Here is a 15,672-nt window from a genome sequence, read left to right as displayed (position 1 = left end):
TGAAAGTTGTATAATAATTTCTCACACTAAAAAGTATATTTTTCAACGCAAAACTTCATTTTGTTGGGGTCCTTAACAAGTGCCCTTGACACCGACACTTGTTAACGTGACTCATATGTAAGATGAAATATGATTAGATACTTGCATATTTTTTTTATATAAGAAATGAAGTCATTTTTTTAATAAAATAATTTATTATTAACACAAGTCCCTGCACAAGATGAACAAGGGCCGACGAATAGAAATTACAAAACAAATGCACTACATATATAGACGGAATACCCAAAAGAAAACCCATACAAACATGAATAAAAAAACACCAAATACAAACACCACCTAATCCATGGCTACCACCAACACCAATAAGAAAAACTAACCACCATTCAAGATTAATTTCCTAGCAAGAAATCAATTTAATTAATATGCAAGTAATCGTCTTTGTTTGCTCGAGTACGAAAGTACTCCTATTAAATCAAACTGTTATCATTTAACTCTTGCTTTGATCAAGATATGAAATTCCACATTTCCACTTACAATGTATATATTTGATCAAACAACCTATTTCTCAAATAGAAGACAATAAAAGTTAAACATATAAAGAAACAGATCACTCCCTATCGTGAAACTTGTTCCTTTTGTTTTCAAGATTATTCCATTAGCTTCTGTAAAACCCTCCAATATCGCATGCAAGAAGGATTCATGTGTATTGCCCGAATAACCCATCTCTCAGGACTTTGAGAGGACTCCCTAGAGATAGAGCTTGGCCCAACTTTCAACTGTCGTGCAACCAAATGCATTTGAAAGTAAACCTCTGCAGGCCTCATTTCTACACAAAATAGCAGAGACATTCATCTATAGGTTAGCAATTATTGAATAATAAAAACCAATATCAATTATTGCATGAGATTCTGCTGATCTATTGGGAGTCCACTAATAAATCAAAAAGTATTCCAACTCAACCTTGCAAATACCAGTTAACGGATTGATTCATTTGAATTGGTTGAAAGAAACAATCCCGCATCACAGCCCCAACATTCAATGATAGTGACACTCTTATAAGGAAGAAGGCAACAGAAACTGAACTATACTTAGTTCTTCCATTCCTCACTCTCAACTTAAAAAATTACTCCCACCGTCACATAATAACCAAGCAATTTGCAAAAAAGTATTGTCCCAAAAAAATTGACCCATTTCACTTTTCAATACAATAATAATTACTTTTTCCCAATTATAAATCTAATTAATACTACTTTCATCACTCCTAATTTAATATATTCTACTTTGCATTTATGATAAGAAGAAATGCACCAATACTAAAACTATTTTACTCTTTCTTTTACTTGTACATTTTTTCTTAATGTGTGAAATGAACATAAACCTCAGTTAAAATGGGACGGAGGGAGTATAATTTTTGGAAAAAGCATAGAAATCAAACCTGATGACCAATTGTACCATTCAAGGCGAAGGTTTCTGTCCCATCTCTCCTTAGAACCGAGGCTTCCTTCGGCTTGAGCCAACAATATGGAGGCAAAAGGTAAGGGAATCAGTGAAAGCTCATGAACTTTGGTAAGGCTATTGATAGCCCGTGATAGGAAGTGAGGACTATTGTGCTGCCTGACAAGCTCCATACAGATTGCACCTGACATAAAATAAAACAATATGATCCTATGGATATTAATACAAAAAGTTTATCATTGATGCACAAGAGGTAGAGATGAGGGCAAAAAGGATCCAGAGTAAACTAACTGCCAATTGACAGTATCCTTTCACGCAAAAAAAAAAGGAGATCAATGAGTTTTATTCTAATAAAATAATATAAATTATTTTTGGGATTTGGGGGCGATAAATTAGCTAATAACAAAAATACTTGTCAAGAAATATTTATAAGACAAGATTTAAGAACAATTATATACCCGTAACATTTCTTATCCTCTAAAAAAACCTTTGGTGTCAATCTCTTGGTCTAATATTCAAATTTAAGTAATTAACCGGGTATTTCAAGTGGTAATGTAATACTACGTAGAATTCATGCAAGATACACCCTCCGATCACTATTATAAGCAAAAATCAACATTTTATTAGATTCATTCATTAAATGTGTATGTGGTCTATAATAAAGATCATATACATCATTAATTGAATGAATCTAAAATATAGATTTTTGCTTATAATAGTGACCGGAGGGTGTAGTTTTTTGAAACTCTCACCCAAAGCAAATACATACCATGACATAAAAAGAGGCAGCTTTCAAAACCTGCCAACGAACAAGCCTGTGCCACGAACTCTTCGGCTGAGACTAAATCCCTTTTTTGCATCAAATTCATTGCTCTCGCTAGGTTATATGCAGCCATCCACACATTCCATGAATTTTCGTCCCTTTTAATGCATTCTTCGAAGTTCAAGTCTATGGCATTTGAATCTATTTCCAGTTCATATTGGCATTCCATAAGTTTGAGACAGATCCAACCAATATGGCAATCTGTCCTGAGCTCCAAACACTTTGCATACTCTTTCCGAAAATTTAGACGATCGCCTTTCAGGGCATACAAACGGCACAATAGTAGATGTGCAAAGAATAAATAATCATCAGGAAGCACTAGTTGAGAAGCTTTTTTGGCATCAGTGATACAGCTCATGTAATTCCCACATTGTAAACTGATCTCAGAAGCACAAAGTAGAAGTTGGAAGTGCCTATATTGATGACGTATTTCTGTCTCGCTATACAATTCATTTGAAAGAGCAGTTTGAATTAGACGATTTAGTATGCTACATAGATGATGAGGAAATCTCTGTTCACGTGCCTTCTGAAGATAGTTAAGAACAAGTAAGTAGCGGGCATCATGACTCCATGGTTTCTGATGAATGTATCTGCAATTTTGAGGGGGAAAATGCAATATGATTATCCTTGTTGTGGGGATATTAGTGCTTCAATATCTTTAAATAGAAAGCTCTACAACCATGCTAAAATTTAACGTAAAAGAATGTTTATTTTCCCGATTTAACAAAAAACAATTTGACCTAGCAGTGATATATTCATAGCATGGCTTGAAGGAATTTTAAACGATAACAAAACGGGATCAAATTTCTAGGTGATAAAGCATAAGGGGAAATAAAAACAGTACTTCTGCAGGTATTTGATGGCTCGTGGTTGACTAGAACACTTCTTTGAACAAGTTGGAAAAGTAAACTTTGGATTATTGTTCTCAGTGGCATAGCATGCAACTGCTCCAGCGCCATGAATATCATAAGCTGATTTTAAACCTTCTTGATCAGACATATCAGGACGGTCTAGTTTACAACACCTAGTTGCCACATGATAACTGTTTAGCTCTTCACAATATAGCAAGAGATATCCCAGAAGATTCCTGTCCCAGTGAAATGTGCAACAGAAAAAATGTTAGCGAACTCCACACAAAGCAAGCAAGATCAAAACATGCATGGTTAAAAAATTAGGTCAGAGACTACTGACCAAAAAAACTTCCCTAAAACTTGAAAGCTAAGGGGTAGTATCGAGTATGAAGATAAAAGATAAAAACTTTTTAATACACTTCAGTAAGTAACACACTCAGCATAATGCTATTTTTATACAAGATGGATACAATTTACAAGTAAAGAAACTAAAGGAAGTGTTATTTCCTAAGATACAAAGAATCTATCTGAATCACTACATGTTATTACTCTTACAAACGAGTCTCAAACACAAGCTACTATAATTAATCAAGCCTCTCCTTTTTAACTTATTCCTCCCTAACAATTTTCTAATGCCACCACCAAAAGTAACTTTATCACCTCTGATGTTCCCCTATCCCCAAATTACAGCTCTATCTTGATCAGCCACCAATAAGCTTCCTTTCATCAAATGTTGGAATCATTTTCAAGAGCAATCCCCACAGCTCCAAGAAGTTCCGATACTAATTGATACAATTCAACAACAACCAAGCCTTATCCCACAAAGTGAGGTGTAAGGACCATTTCTCGATTTGTGCTCTGATACTAATTGAAACAATTACAAACTAAAATGTATTAGACTGAAATCGGGAGGGAAAAAAACTGTGTTATGGTGCGAATTGCGAGTCCTCACTTCACCAGCCAAAGGTCTTAACTCTTTCAAATGACAAGATGCCTTCTCTCTAATGATCTTCCTTTTATTTACATATATATCACAGCCTAATCCTATAACTAACTAAAGAGTCCACCTACATGATACTAGACCTAATGAATACTATATATAGGAGTATAAGGTTCATCTATTATATCATATTTACATCCTATCAATAATATTTTCAGTATATTACCCTTAACTTATTAGGATCTATCATTAGTGTAAAATAAGGACAGCTGTTTTGTTAGTTACTCAATACTAGTTTAGTTAGAAGGGGAAGGAGAGTTCACTTATGAAGGGGAAACCCTAGGAAAAAATTCATCCCCTTCTTTCTATTCAGCTTTCAGAAACACAACTCTAATCTTTTGGTTCTTTTTATCTGGTTTTCCATCTCTTTATTTGAGTTCCAAACATAACTTTTCTCTCTTTTCCTTCTTTCCTAATCCTAAACCGCTCAACCCATAATCCCCTTAACATGGACCAAATTAAGAATCAAGCGACTATATGATTAACTTAAACTAAAAATCGGTTAAATCAAATTACTACAATTTTTGTACGAAACTTTTTATAAAAAAAAACTACCTCATCAAATTACAGTTAGGAAACATGTGCAGTGCTTTCCTGAGGTATGCAACTCCGCTTTTAATGTCAAGGCAGCCATCAGATTCATTTTTCACCTGTCAAAATCATACCATTACATTTTGCCCTCTCATCTTCTTTTTAAAACATTTTTACGGGGAAATTGAGGAGACATGAAGAATCAAAGTCAAGAGCCTAAAAAATACCAATTTCCCAAGCGCTATTAAAAAGTGCATCCTAGAAATTTCTTCTTGATATTTGAGAAAACATCGAGTACTTGAGACAACCAATCCGAGACGATTTTGTTCATCAAGAGCATTGATAGCTGACATAACAAAACTAACTTTTGAACTCTGAAATAGCTCCTTTGGCATCTTGGCAATGCTAGTGATGACGGCATCCAGTCCACATATGAAGTACACTAATCTACTGATGAAACAAATGGATGCCGCCACAGATGCTTTTTTCATAGAAGAAAGACTTGCAGCAAGACTCCCAGCTACAGAGAGAGCCAAATCATTCTGACCATGTTGCCATAACGAGAAAGCATACACATGCAAACCTTCTTCATCAAGCACCCCTTGAACAACATACCATACAAATGTGTAAAGAGGGTGACAAAAGTTCATATAATTTTCACACCATATTAAAAAAAAAAAAAAAAACGTAAATCACAGGCTATAACACGAGCTTAACATGTGGCATTAATACACAGCTTTTATTTACATCATAATTCATTCTCAGGAATTATGAGCAAAAATCAGTTAGAAAATTTAGACTTAACAGGAATAATTATACTAGTAACATTAATTAACTGGCAAAATAGTAACACTAATTTAACATACAATCCCAACAATAAGGCTTTAAAACTTTGGGAAAAAAAATTTGAACCCAAACCTTCTTTCTTCAAATTTTCACATTCCTGCAAAGCATCAGCAGCATTCCCTGCCTAAATGAAAGTGACAAGTTAATGAACATAATCACAGGATTTTATAAAATAAATAGGACTAAGAGATCTCTAGTATATCTACCTTGGAAAGTGATCTAGCCAAATTGATAGAAATATCCCTGATATGTGAGTTTTGATTACTCTCTGAACCGATGCTAAATGCATGTCGTGCTAACCTATAAAACGTAGCAGCAGACTTGTAATCTTTTCGAGCCTCACATACCAGTCCATGTAAGTTATGGGATTCAGGATAGTGAGGGGAATGCTGAACAGCCTGCTGAATAGCTCCAAAAACCTGTGACAGTTAGATGTAGCATCAGCAAAGATTTCTGGGTAGGCAGTTATTTCATAAGAGGTGTAACGGAGAGTATCATTTAGTGCAGATTGTAGAACTCAAAATCACTATAGTTTAGTCTCTAGACTTCAGTTTCTTGAGAAATCTGGAGTATACATACATGTTAATGCAGGTTATATGAGCCCTTTTTCGGTGGATTTTCTAAGGTTAAAGAAGAGGTTCTACAAGATCTAGAATTAGTTCTGTTATGGTACAGTTTGCAAAATGCTCTAGTGGAGCATGCAAGTTCGGCTCAAGCAACAACTGAAACTCTAGCTACAGATTCCTTTCAAAGCCTTCAGTTCTCTTTGCTGACCTAGTTTTATTGTGACAGTAGAATACCATAACTCTTGGTCACGATCCAATTCGCCATGAATGCCTGAAATAAACATGGAATTGGACATAGGAAACAGCTGACGGTTATTCATGTGACACCTTAAGATCAGCGACCACTAGGAGTGCAAGCCTTTAGCCCCCCCCCCACCCCAAGTTTCAGGTAATGTTTAGGATGTGCCGCTCAAACTCACTGCGTTGGTCTCTGAAGTTTGACTAGAATCTTGTAGAGTTCAGAACTGTTAAACTCAGAGAAATGAGGGATATTAAACTCAGAGAGACTAAGAGAAATGAGGGTCAAAACTGTATCCCCCTTCATTCTGATTTCTCATATAAATACAATGTATTTACAAGTTGCCAAGTTGACTTTCAACCCACTAAATTAGCTAAACTGACGTGTATATATTTACAGCTAATTATGCTAATTGAAAGGATGATTATTTGACTATTACAAATAAATGTGCAATCTTATAGAATTTGATTTGCCATTAATTCCATTGACATCCCCCCTCAAATTGATGCTGGTAAATCTACAAGCATCAATTTGCCAAGTAGAAAATTGTGCCGCTGACGTGTCAAACTTTTAGTGAAAATGTCAGCTGTTTGAACAGATGTTGAGACATGTGGTAGATTGATGATTCTTCGATCATAGGCTTCTCGAATAGAGTGACAATCAACCTCGATGTGTTTCGCCCGTTCATGGTAAACTGGATTTGCTGCAATCTGAATGGCACTGGTGTTGTCAGCATGCAGCGGAGTCGGTTGATCTTGAGAGAATCCAAGCTCTGTTAGAAGTCCACGCAACCATATTATTTCAGAACAAGCAGCAGACATTGCGCGGTATTCTGCTTCAGTGGATGACTTTGAGACTGAATCTTGTTTCTTACATTTCCATGAAACGGGAGCATTTCCTAGGAACATACACCAACCAGTAGTAGATTTTCTTGTGTCTGGACAGCCAGCCCAATCGGCATCACTATATGCTTGGAGTTTGATTGATGAACCAACAGGAAAAAATAAACCACGCTTTAGGGTGCCAAGGAGGTATCTAATGATTCGTTGCACTGCTGAAAGATGAAAATGTCGTGGAGCTTGCATGAACTTACTAACTGTGTGTACAGCAAAAGAAATATATGGGCGAGTGATAGTTACATAGATGAGACTTCCAACCAGTTTGCGATATTGAGTGGGATCATCAAGGTGGTCACCTTCATCTCTTCTATATTTAACATTAACTTCCATGGGAGTGTCTACAGGGGTTGCATTTGTGAGTCCAGCTAGCTGGACCAAGTCTTGAATATACTTTTGTTGATTTAGAAAAACACCTTCATGATGATAATGCACCTCTAAACCCAAGAAATAAGTGAGACGGCCCAACTCTTTCATATGAAAAGTTGAATGCAGCAAGTTTTTGATCCTAGAAATAGCATCTTGATCAGAACCAGTCACAACAATGTCATCCACATAAACAAGAAGCACCACCATGCCTTTAGGAGTTCTTTGTAGGAAAAGAGATGGATCATACCGACTTTGACTGAATTCAAAACCAAGTAGTGTCGATCGAAACTTTTCAAACCATACTCTTGGTGCCTGTTTCAATCCATACAAAGATCGTTTTAGTTTGCAAACAGTATTAGGTGAAGGTGTAGGCATACCATTAGGAAGTTTGATGTAAACTTCCTCCTGAAGGTCACCGTGGAGGAATGCGTTTTTGACATCCATTTGATCTAACGGCCAAGCTTGTGACGCAGCAATAGCAAGAATAGTGTGCACGGTTGTCATCTTGGCAACTGGAGCAAACGTCTCATCATAGTCTAGTCCATATTCTTGCTTATTTCCAAGCACAACTAAACGAGCCTTGTAACGATCTATAGATCCATCCGAGCACAGCTTTATAGAGAACACAAACTTACTGCCTAAAGGTTTAACAGATGAGGGACACCATGTTTGATTTTCTTCTAAGGCAAGAAGTTCAGATTCTATAGCTTTCTGCCAGCAATCATTCTCCATGGCCTGTTTATAAGATGAAGGAATAGGAATAGAAGATAATGTTGTTGTCATGCAATTGATATACCTTTCTGGGGGTTTACTTTCACGTGAGCTGCGTCGTAGAGGAGCTGGTTCTGGTTCTTCTACTGGACCAGCAACCAAGGAATTATCTTGAGGGGGCCCATGAGTGGCAGTACTACGTCTTTTGTAGGTCAAGAGAGGTTTAGAAGGTTGTTGCCTTGAATGAGAGTCAGAAAACAATGGCAAAATAGAAACTGGAGAAGAGACAAGGTCATGATGTGATGCAAAAAAATATTTATTTTCTTGGAATATGACATTTCTAGATACCCGAATCCTACGAAGGAGGTTAGGATCATAACATAGAAAACCCTTTTGATGAGGAGAATATCCAAGAAAAGCACATTCAACAGATTGTGCAGTGAGCTTGGTGCGTTCTTGTGGAGGAAGATGGACATAACACACACAACCGAAGACACGTAGAGTGGAGTAATTTGGTGGGTGACCATATAACCGAGTGAAAGGGGACTCATTACCTATTGATGGAGATGACATTCTGTTTATAAGATGGATAGCAATGGAAAGAGCTTCACACCAAAATCGTGAAGGCACATGAGACTCTAACAAAAGGGTGCGAACAACATCAAGCAAATGACGGTTTTTTCTTTCCGCTACCCCATTTTGTTGTGGAGTTGAGGGGCATGACCTTTGAGATATAATGCCATTAGATTGCAAAAATTCCTGAAATGAGTGTGACATGTACTCCCCCCCATTGTCAGAGCGAAATATTTTGATTTTTGATGAAAATTGGGTCTGGACATAAGCATGAAAAAATTTGAATGTGGAAAAGACTTCATCTTTTGATCGCAGAAAATAGACCCATGTGAAACAACTATAATCATCAATAAAAGTTACAAAATATTTGTAATGAGCATGAGATATAACTGGTGCCACACCCCAAACATCACTATGGATTATATCAAAAGGTTGTGTTACATTAGACTGATGTGTTGGAAATGGCAAAATTTTACTTTTACCAAGCTTACAAGGAATGCAATCAAAATGAACAGAATTAAGTGATGGGGTGTGTTTATTTCCAAGAAAATTAGATTTTAGCAACTCATGAAGTACATTTGCGTTTGGATGTCCAAGACGCTTATGCCACACTTGGTAATCAACAATAGCAGAATTACAAGAAATTAAAGGCAAAGAAAGACTTTGAGGCAATGAAAACTGGATTGGGAAAAGACGTCCAACTTTAGGCCCCTTCGCGGTTATCTTCCCTGCACAAGACAACCAGATTGTGAGAATTGTACTTGACAATCATTCTCGACTAATTGACCAACCGAAATGAGATTACTAGTGAGACCAGGAGAGACAAAAACATTTGTTAGAGATGAAGAAATATCACCGGTGGCTGTGATAGGTAATTGATTTCCATCAACAGTATGTATCTTGAGATTTCCAAAATATTTTTTGATATTAGAAAGAAATTGGGCATTGCTGGTCATGTGGTTGGAAGCCCCCGAATCAAAGTACCAGGAGGAAGAGGATTTACCTGAGATTCCTAGAGCAGAGAAGGCAGAAATGATCATTTGTTGAACCGTTTCAGGGGTGACTGTTGAACTACTAGGAGCATTCTGCTGAACCGGTGCTGGATTGATCGAGTTGCTAGGAATAGATGAATCAACCGAGCTTGTAAAGGCTGTGACATTTCTCCTTGGTGGCCTTATTGGACATTCCTTGAGAATATGTCCGTCTTGTTTGCAGTAATTGCAGACTTTGTTTGGACAGTTTGAAGCATAATGTCTCAATTTCTTGCAACAGAAACATTGAACAGCACCCATGTCATGACTTCTTGTCTTTCCTCGTGCCACATAAGCCACTGGAACAGAAGACACTTTTTGATCTTCAATGATGGACTGTCTCAGCAGACGTTGTTCTTCACGTAATAGATCATTGAAACATGCATCCAATGATGGTACAGGGTTTCTATGCATGAGATTGGACCGAATACCTTCAAATTCAGATCTCAATTTCATAAGAAATTGATCTCGCTTGGTAGTTTCATGAACAGATTGTACAGAACTTAGACCTTCAGAAGTCAAGTCTGCATAAACTATCTCAGTATATTCAGCCCAAAGATTCATGAATTGAGAGTAAAATTCAGAGATGGAGAGACTATCCTGTTTAAACAAAGCTATGTCGTGTTCAAGCTGGAATCTTCGAGCGGCGTTGTTCTGATTGTAGACTTTCTTCAAGTAATTCCACATTGTGGCTGCTGTTTCGTAAGGTCGGAGATTCAGGACAATGTTTGGATCAACAGAGCCTAGGACCCAGGACATGACTTGAGCATCTTTGACTACCCATTTGGCATGTGCAACCTTATCTTTCTCTTTGTCAGGAAATGGGGTGCTGCCATCAACATGACCCCACAAATCTTTTCCTGTGACAAATATCTCGAAATGGAATGCCCAAGTTGAGTAGTTTTTGCCATTAAGGCGAACCACCAAGATTTCATTTTTTTCGGTAGACATGTGACTATGGAAATAGGTATTGAACAAGAGGTTAATCTGGACTGGGAAACGAATAACTGAGACACCGAAGTGAAAAGAATAAAAAACAGACTAGGTTCTTGGTTTGTAACCTAGGCTGATACCATGTTAAACTCAGAGAAATGAGGGATATTAAACTCAGAGAGACTAAGAGAAATGAGGGTCAAAACTGTATCCCCCTTCATTCTGATTTCTCATATAAATACAATGTATTTACAAGTTGCCAAGTTGACTTTCAACCCACTAAATTAGCTAAACTGGCATGTATATATTTACAGCTAATTATGCTAATTGAAAGGATGATTATTTGACTATTACAAATAAATGCGCAATCTTATAGAATTTGATTTGCCATTAATTCCATTGACAAGAACTGCTGACAACAACCATCACTCTGTTATTAGTTAGTTGTTGTAAATGTAGGGTTGGATGTCCTACTATAACCATAGGTTGAATTAGAAAATACAGAACAAACTTTCTCACAAAATTCAGAGCAAACTCACTACGTTGGTCTCTGAAGTTTGACTAGAATCTTGTAGAGTTCAGAACTGCTGACAACAACCATCACTCTGTTATTAGTTAGTTGTTGTAAGTGTAGGGTTGGATGTCCTACTATAACCACAGGTTGAATTAGAAAATACAGAACAAAATTCAGAGCAAACTTTCTCACAAATTCTGTTTCTTCCCAGTCATCACAAACTAACAAGGGGCAAAAGAAAATGTGTAATCAGCACAGCAAATCACTAATCTACCATATAATCTAACCTGTGACGATGAAAGATGGCCACTCAGCAAAGCAAGCTTAGTTAGCCCAATTTGGAATTCAGCTAACTGCACAGTAACCAACAAATATTTCAAAGCAGGTAATAAAAAATGTAACAAACCAGAGAAAATTATTTGGCTAAAATAATGTGCTACAAATCTACGAAACAGGCATTGAGACACACACACACACACACACACACACACACATATATATATTTGGCTAAACTTAAGGGTGGTGATAAATAAACAGCAAACACCAACAGTAGGGAAATATAAACATATTTCCAACTTCATGCATGTTAAGTCACAGAGATTAGAAATTTACGGGCATTATCTGCACGGCTCGGGAACAGCTTTCAAACGCCTCATCTGGTGCAGGCTCCCTGCTATATAAAGATGGCAAATAGTTAGAAAACCAGTGAACTAATAGACTAAATTACCATTTACATGCTACATGATAATGTCAAGATAAATGACACAAGATAAATACCTCACGCAAGACTCGGCTGACATGCTTGCCCATGGCAATGCAAGGCCAGGATCGATACTCCGCGCACGGTCAAACACTTGCCTTGCCAATTGCTTTTCGCCCGCTTTAAAGTACAACTGAAATTTAGGCAAAACCATGCTGAAATCTCCACATAAAGAGTTTCCAATGTAAAAAATAAGAAAAATAATAATATTGCAGGAATATGCAGCTATTATGTCAAAAAAGAGTTCTATATACATTACTTAGCAACAAATAGCTATCAAATTGGATTTTTACTATTTACTGATGACATGAGACAGTACCTTCCCAAGATATCCCCAAGCAACAGCTAGAGACACATTTAATTGCAGTCCTCTGATCAAAGCATGCTGATTTAGTGCATTATGATCAGACAAACACCCCAATGCCACCCAGAACTCATAATTGTCGCCCTCAAGTACCAAGGCTCCAATAGACATCTTTTCTCCTAGCTGCCTGCTGAAACAACTAAGTTGAGGGAGCACAATAGTCGAGAAGATCTTTAAAAATAACCAGATTACGTAGATTATACCGTGCACTTAAGTCTTGTTTGTAATTTTGGCTCAATGAGGTAATAAGATCTGAAGTTACTGCAATGTCACTATAAATGTTTGCCTGCCATGGAGACAAGTGTAATGCTCGTTGGTACGAAAACCTAGCATGTCTTGCAGCCAAAAAGCAGGTCTTCCTCCATGAAATAATAGAAGCACTGAGGGCTTCCTTATTAGATTCCAATTCTTGGACCTCCTCAATCCAAGGATTACATCTTGCATATGCAAGCTACCATAGATCAAAATAAAATGCAAGCTACCATAGATCAAAATAAAATAGATAATAATAATACATGAGCAACAAATAATACCTAAAGATAGCAGCGAAGAAAAATCCAATGTTGTGATACTAACTTATTGACATATTAAAGAACTACTGCAGCCAATATTACGGAGATTTAAAAAAAAATGGAAACCTTTAAAAAATGAAAAAGAAAATGATACCTGAATATCCGCATGTAGTTTCCAAATACACGAGATATTCCTGAAAGAATGAGCACTCTTTCTGGCAACCTCCGACGCTTCCTGCAATCAGTTCAACAAGGTTAACTCAATGTTGCCAAAATAGAAGAGTTCAACTTGATAACTCTTAGAAATTGTGATTGGGTCTAACATAACCCCACAAAACCGGCTTGTGAGGTGAGGATTGCCCCCACTTATAAACACATGTTCAGGCAATACTCAAATGTTGTACAATTATTAAAAAGAACGGAAGAGAAAAAACCTCTAACAATGAAGCGCCCCACTGATATGCTCCCAAGTTAATGCAATCTTTTGCCAAACTAAGCAGCCCCAAAGCAAGTCCATATTGTGCAGGCACGCAATCTGGCAAAATCTCCAAAGCTTGTTGAAATTGTTCAACCCCCTTCATGAAGAAAGACGGGGAGGCAATTTTACATATTTCTTTAATATATAGAAACAGATCGACACTAATCAAACAACATCATATAACGGAGGTGTATATAGTTGGTTGATAAGTGTAGCTTGTCATTGGCTACTGAAAAACCTGAGATGAATTGCATGTGATTATAATAAAATATGATCTACATGACCTAGTAAATAAACAATGTGAGGATGATTAGTTAAATGAGAAGCGAAGGATACACACCAACTTGCCTTAAACCCTTAGCCTCTTAAACCAACTTTTGGTGCCTGTTTTAAGCCATATATGGCTCTCAAGATAGTGAGGATTGATGTTTTCTGAATCACAGTCACTTTCTGTAAGGAATTAGAGGATGAACAGGGAAGTTATGCAATCATGGCTCTTGAGGACTGGGTCAACTTGCTATTTCTAGAGAAGGAAAATGTTTATTGTAGAATTTTTTCGAATACTTAGAATCTGTCAAAATTTTGAATATTTATAATCTACTTTGACTTAGTTTTGAACAAAATATAGTCCAATATTGAAGTAGTTTGCTTTTATACTCCAAAGTGGCAATGGATGGAATAGATGAATTTTGAACTAGATAATAATGGAGGGAGGGATAAAAAAATAAACCATCAATCATTTATGAATTTGGATCCATTAATTTTATAAAAAAAAATCCAGCTCATTCATTACCCATTTTAATGGATAGATATCCAATCCATCTATTAGTCCATTTAATGGATTGGATGGACCTAACTTATCATATAGAGATCATTTTTTGTTAATAAAAACCTAACTCTCGTAAATTAACTATTGTTTCTCAAATTAATGTTCTCTTGAATCACTGTTTACTATCAATAAATAGAACCACTGAGAACAAGAAGTGTGGACAAAGAAAGACATCAAAATAACAAGTAATGATTAGCAAAATGTACCTTTTTAAACTGACCAAGTGTCAACGAGATATTTCCACTTTCAACCAAAGCAAAGACCATCTGATTATCCAATTCGATTGCACGACCATAAGACTGATGGAGAATCCAAAGTAAAACAGTAGTTTAGGGATCAATCATCAGTCCTTTAAGATAAAAGGAATCCAGCAAAAATGTACCTTAACAGCTGCAGTAAACCTTCCCAGCCGTTGATAAGCAAGGCCCAAAGCCTAACAATTTTTGAAAAAGATTTTTATTAAAAAATCTATGAGAATGGAAACATAACAGAGGAAAGAGAGATGATATTACTTCCCACAAATCAGCACAAGTAGGATGGCCTCGTATGGCATGTTGAAGGCTTTGAACAGCTTCAGACCATTTGTTTTGATGAACGAGGAGGAAACCCAATCTGCGGAAGGCCCAGAAAGCCCTGGGCGAGGTTTGAGAAGCTTGAAGGCATAGTGAAAGCTGCAAAGTGTCCTTTCCAGCTTGGTCAAGTAGATCGCAGAGAGGTTCCCCAGAGTCAGAATCATGAGGGTTGATAGTAACGGCTCGCTGATAACACTTAATGGCTCTTTGAGTATCATGGGAAACGCGTGCATAATAATGGCCGAGATATTTGAAAGAATCTCCATTATTAGGGTTCAATTTGGCGGATAGAATAAAATGTTGAGCGGCTTTTTCCTTGGAATCTTTATTCCATAAGAATAAGCCCTGGAATACAATTCAATATTGATTGATTAGTATAAGATTATAAGTGAAGTGAATTAACGAAGAAGAATAAGAAGACATACAATATCAAACTGTAGAGAGGCGTCGTCTGGGGAATCCTGCAAGCGTCGGAACAGATGTTCTTCTTCTTCATCCTGCAAGTGAATTAAGAACCAAATTAAGTCTTAGAGTAAGAAGCAGCAGATAAACAAGTAGAATTGAGAACGCACTGTATGTTGCTGAGTTTCGGAGTCCATGACTGAGGGGTCTTTTTCACCGGATGCTTCCGTGGCGGAGTGGGAAGGAGGTGGCGGTACCCGGAGCCTTGTTGTTTCAGTTTTTCAGAAACAAATAAAACGTCATGTCATGTGGAAAATGTGATTCGTCTAATGGCTGCCACATAAGGATTAGTGTACGGTGAACCCATTGTAAAACTACCGTCGATATAAAAACAATGGTTAAATATGTTTTGCTTAAT

General features: G+C 36.9%; 1 protein-coding gene across 4 annotated transcripts; it reads right to left on the bottom strand.

The window, feature by feature from the left end:
- Window positions 1-363: 363 nt before the first annotated feature.
- On the bottom strand, window positions 364-15,597 carry LOC25494462 (tetratricopeptide repeat protein SKI3). 4 transcript variants are annotated; one of them, XM_024784679.2, is made up of 20 exons: window positions 15,425-15,597; window positions 15,278-15,349; window positions 14,793-15,197; window positions 14,663-14,713; window positions 14,487-14,579; window positions 13,408-13,548; window positions 13,128-13,208; window positions 12,665-12,912; window positions 12,417-12,591; window positions 12,115-12,230; window positions 11,950-12,010; window positions 11,625-11,690; window positions 5,713-5,925; window positions 5,579-5,630; window positions 4,888-5,261; window positions 4,685-4,779; window positions 3,123-3,365; window positions 2,225-2,868; window positions 1,436-1,639; window positions 364-826 (listed from the first exon to the last, which is right to left on the bottom strand). In XM_024784679.2, exons 1-20 carry the CDS (start codon window positions 15,449-15,451, stop codon window positions 648-650), a joined length of 3,540 nt encoding a protein of 1,179 aa, XP_024640447.1. In that variant the 5' UTR covers window positions 15,452-15,597; the 3' UTR covers window positions 364-647. The 4 variants fall into 4 exon arrangements, with proteins under 4 accessions (XP_024640447.1, XP_024640448.1, XP_013453274.1 ...); XM_024784680.2 differs by having other exon boundaries at window positions 11,950-12,007; XM_013597820.3 differs by having other exon boundaries at window positions 12,417-12,588.
- Window positions 15,598-15,672: the final 75 nt, after the last annotated feature.

This window comes from Medicago truncatula, chromosome 5, assembly GCF_003473485.1.
Source record: "Medicago truncatula cultivar Jemalong A17 chromosome 5, MtrunA17r5.0-ANR, whole genome shotgun sequence".
NCBI lineage: Eukaryota > Viridiplantae > Streptophyta > Magnoliopsida > Fabales > Fabaceae > Medicago > Medicago truncatula.
This window is presented reverse-complemented; position numbering and strand designations above follow the sequence as displayed.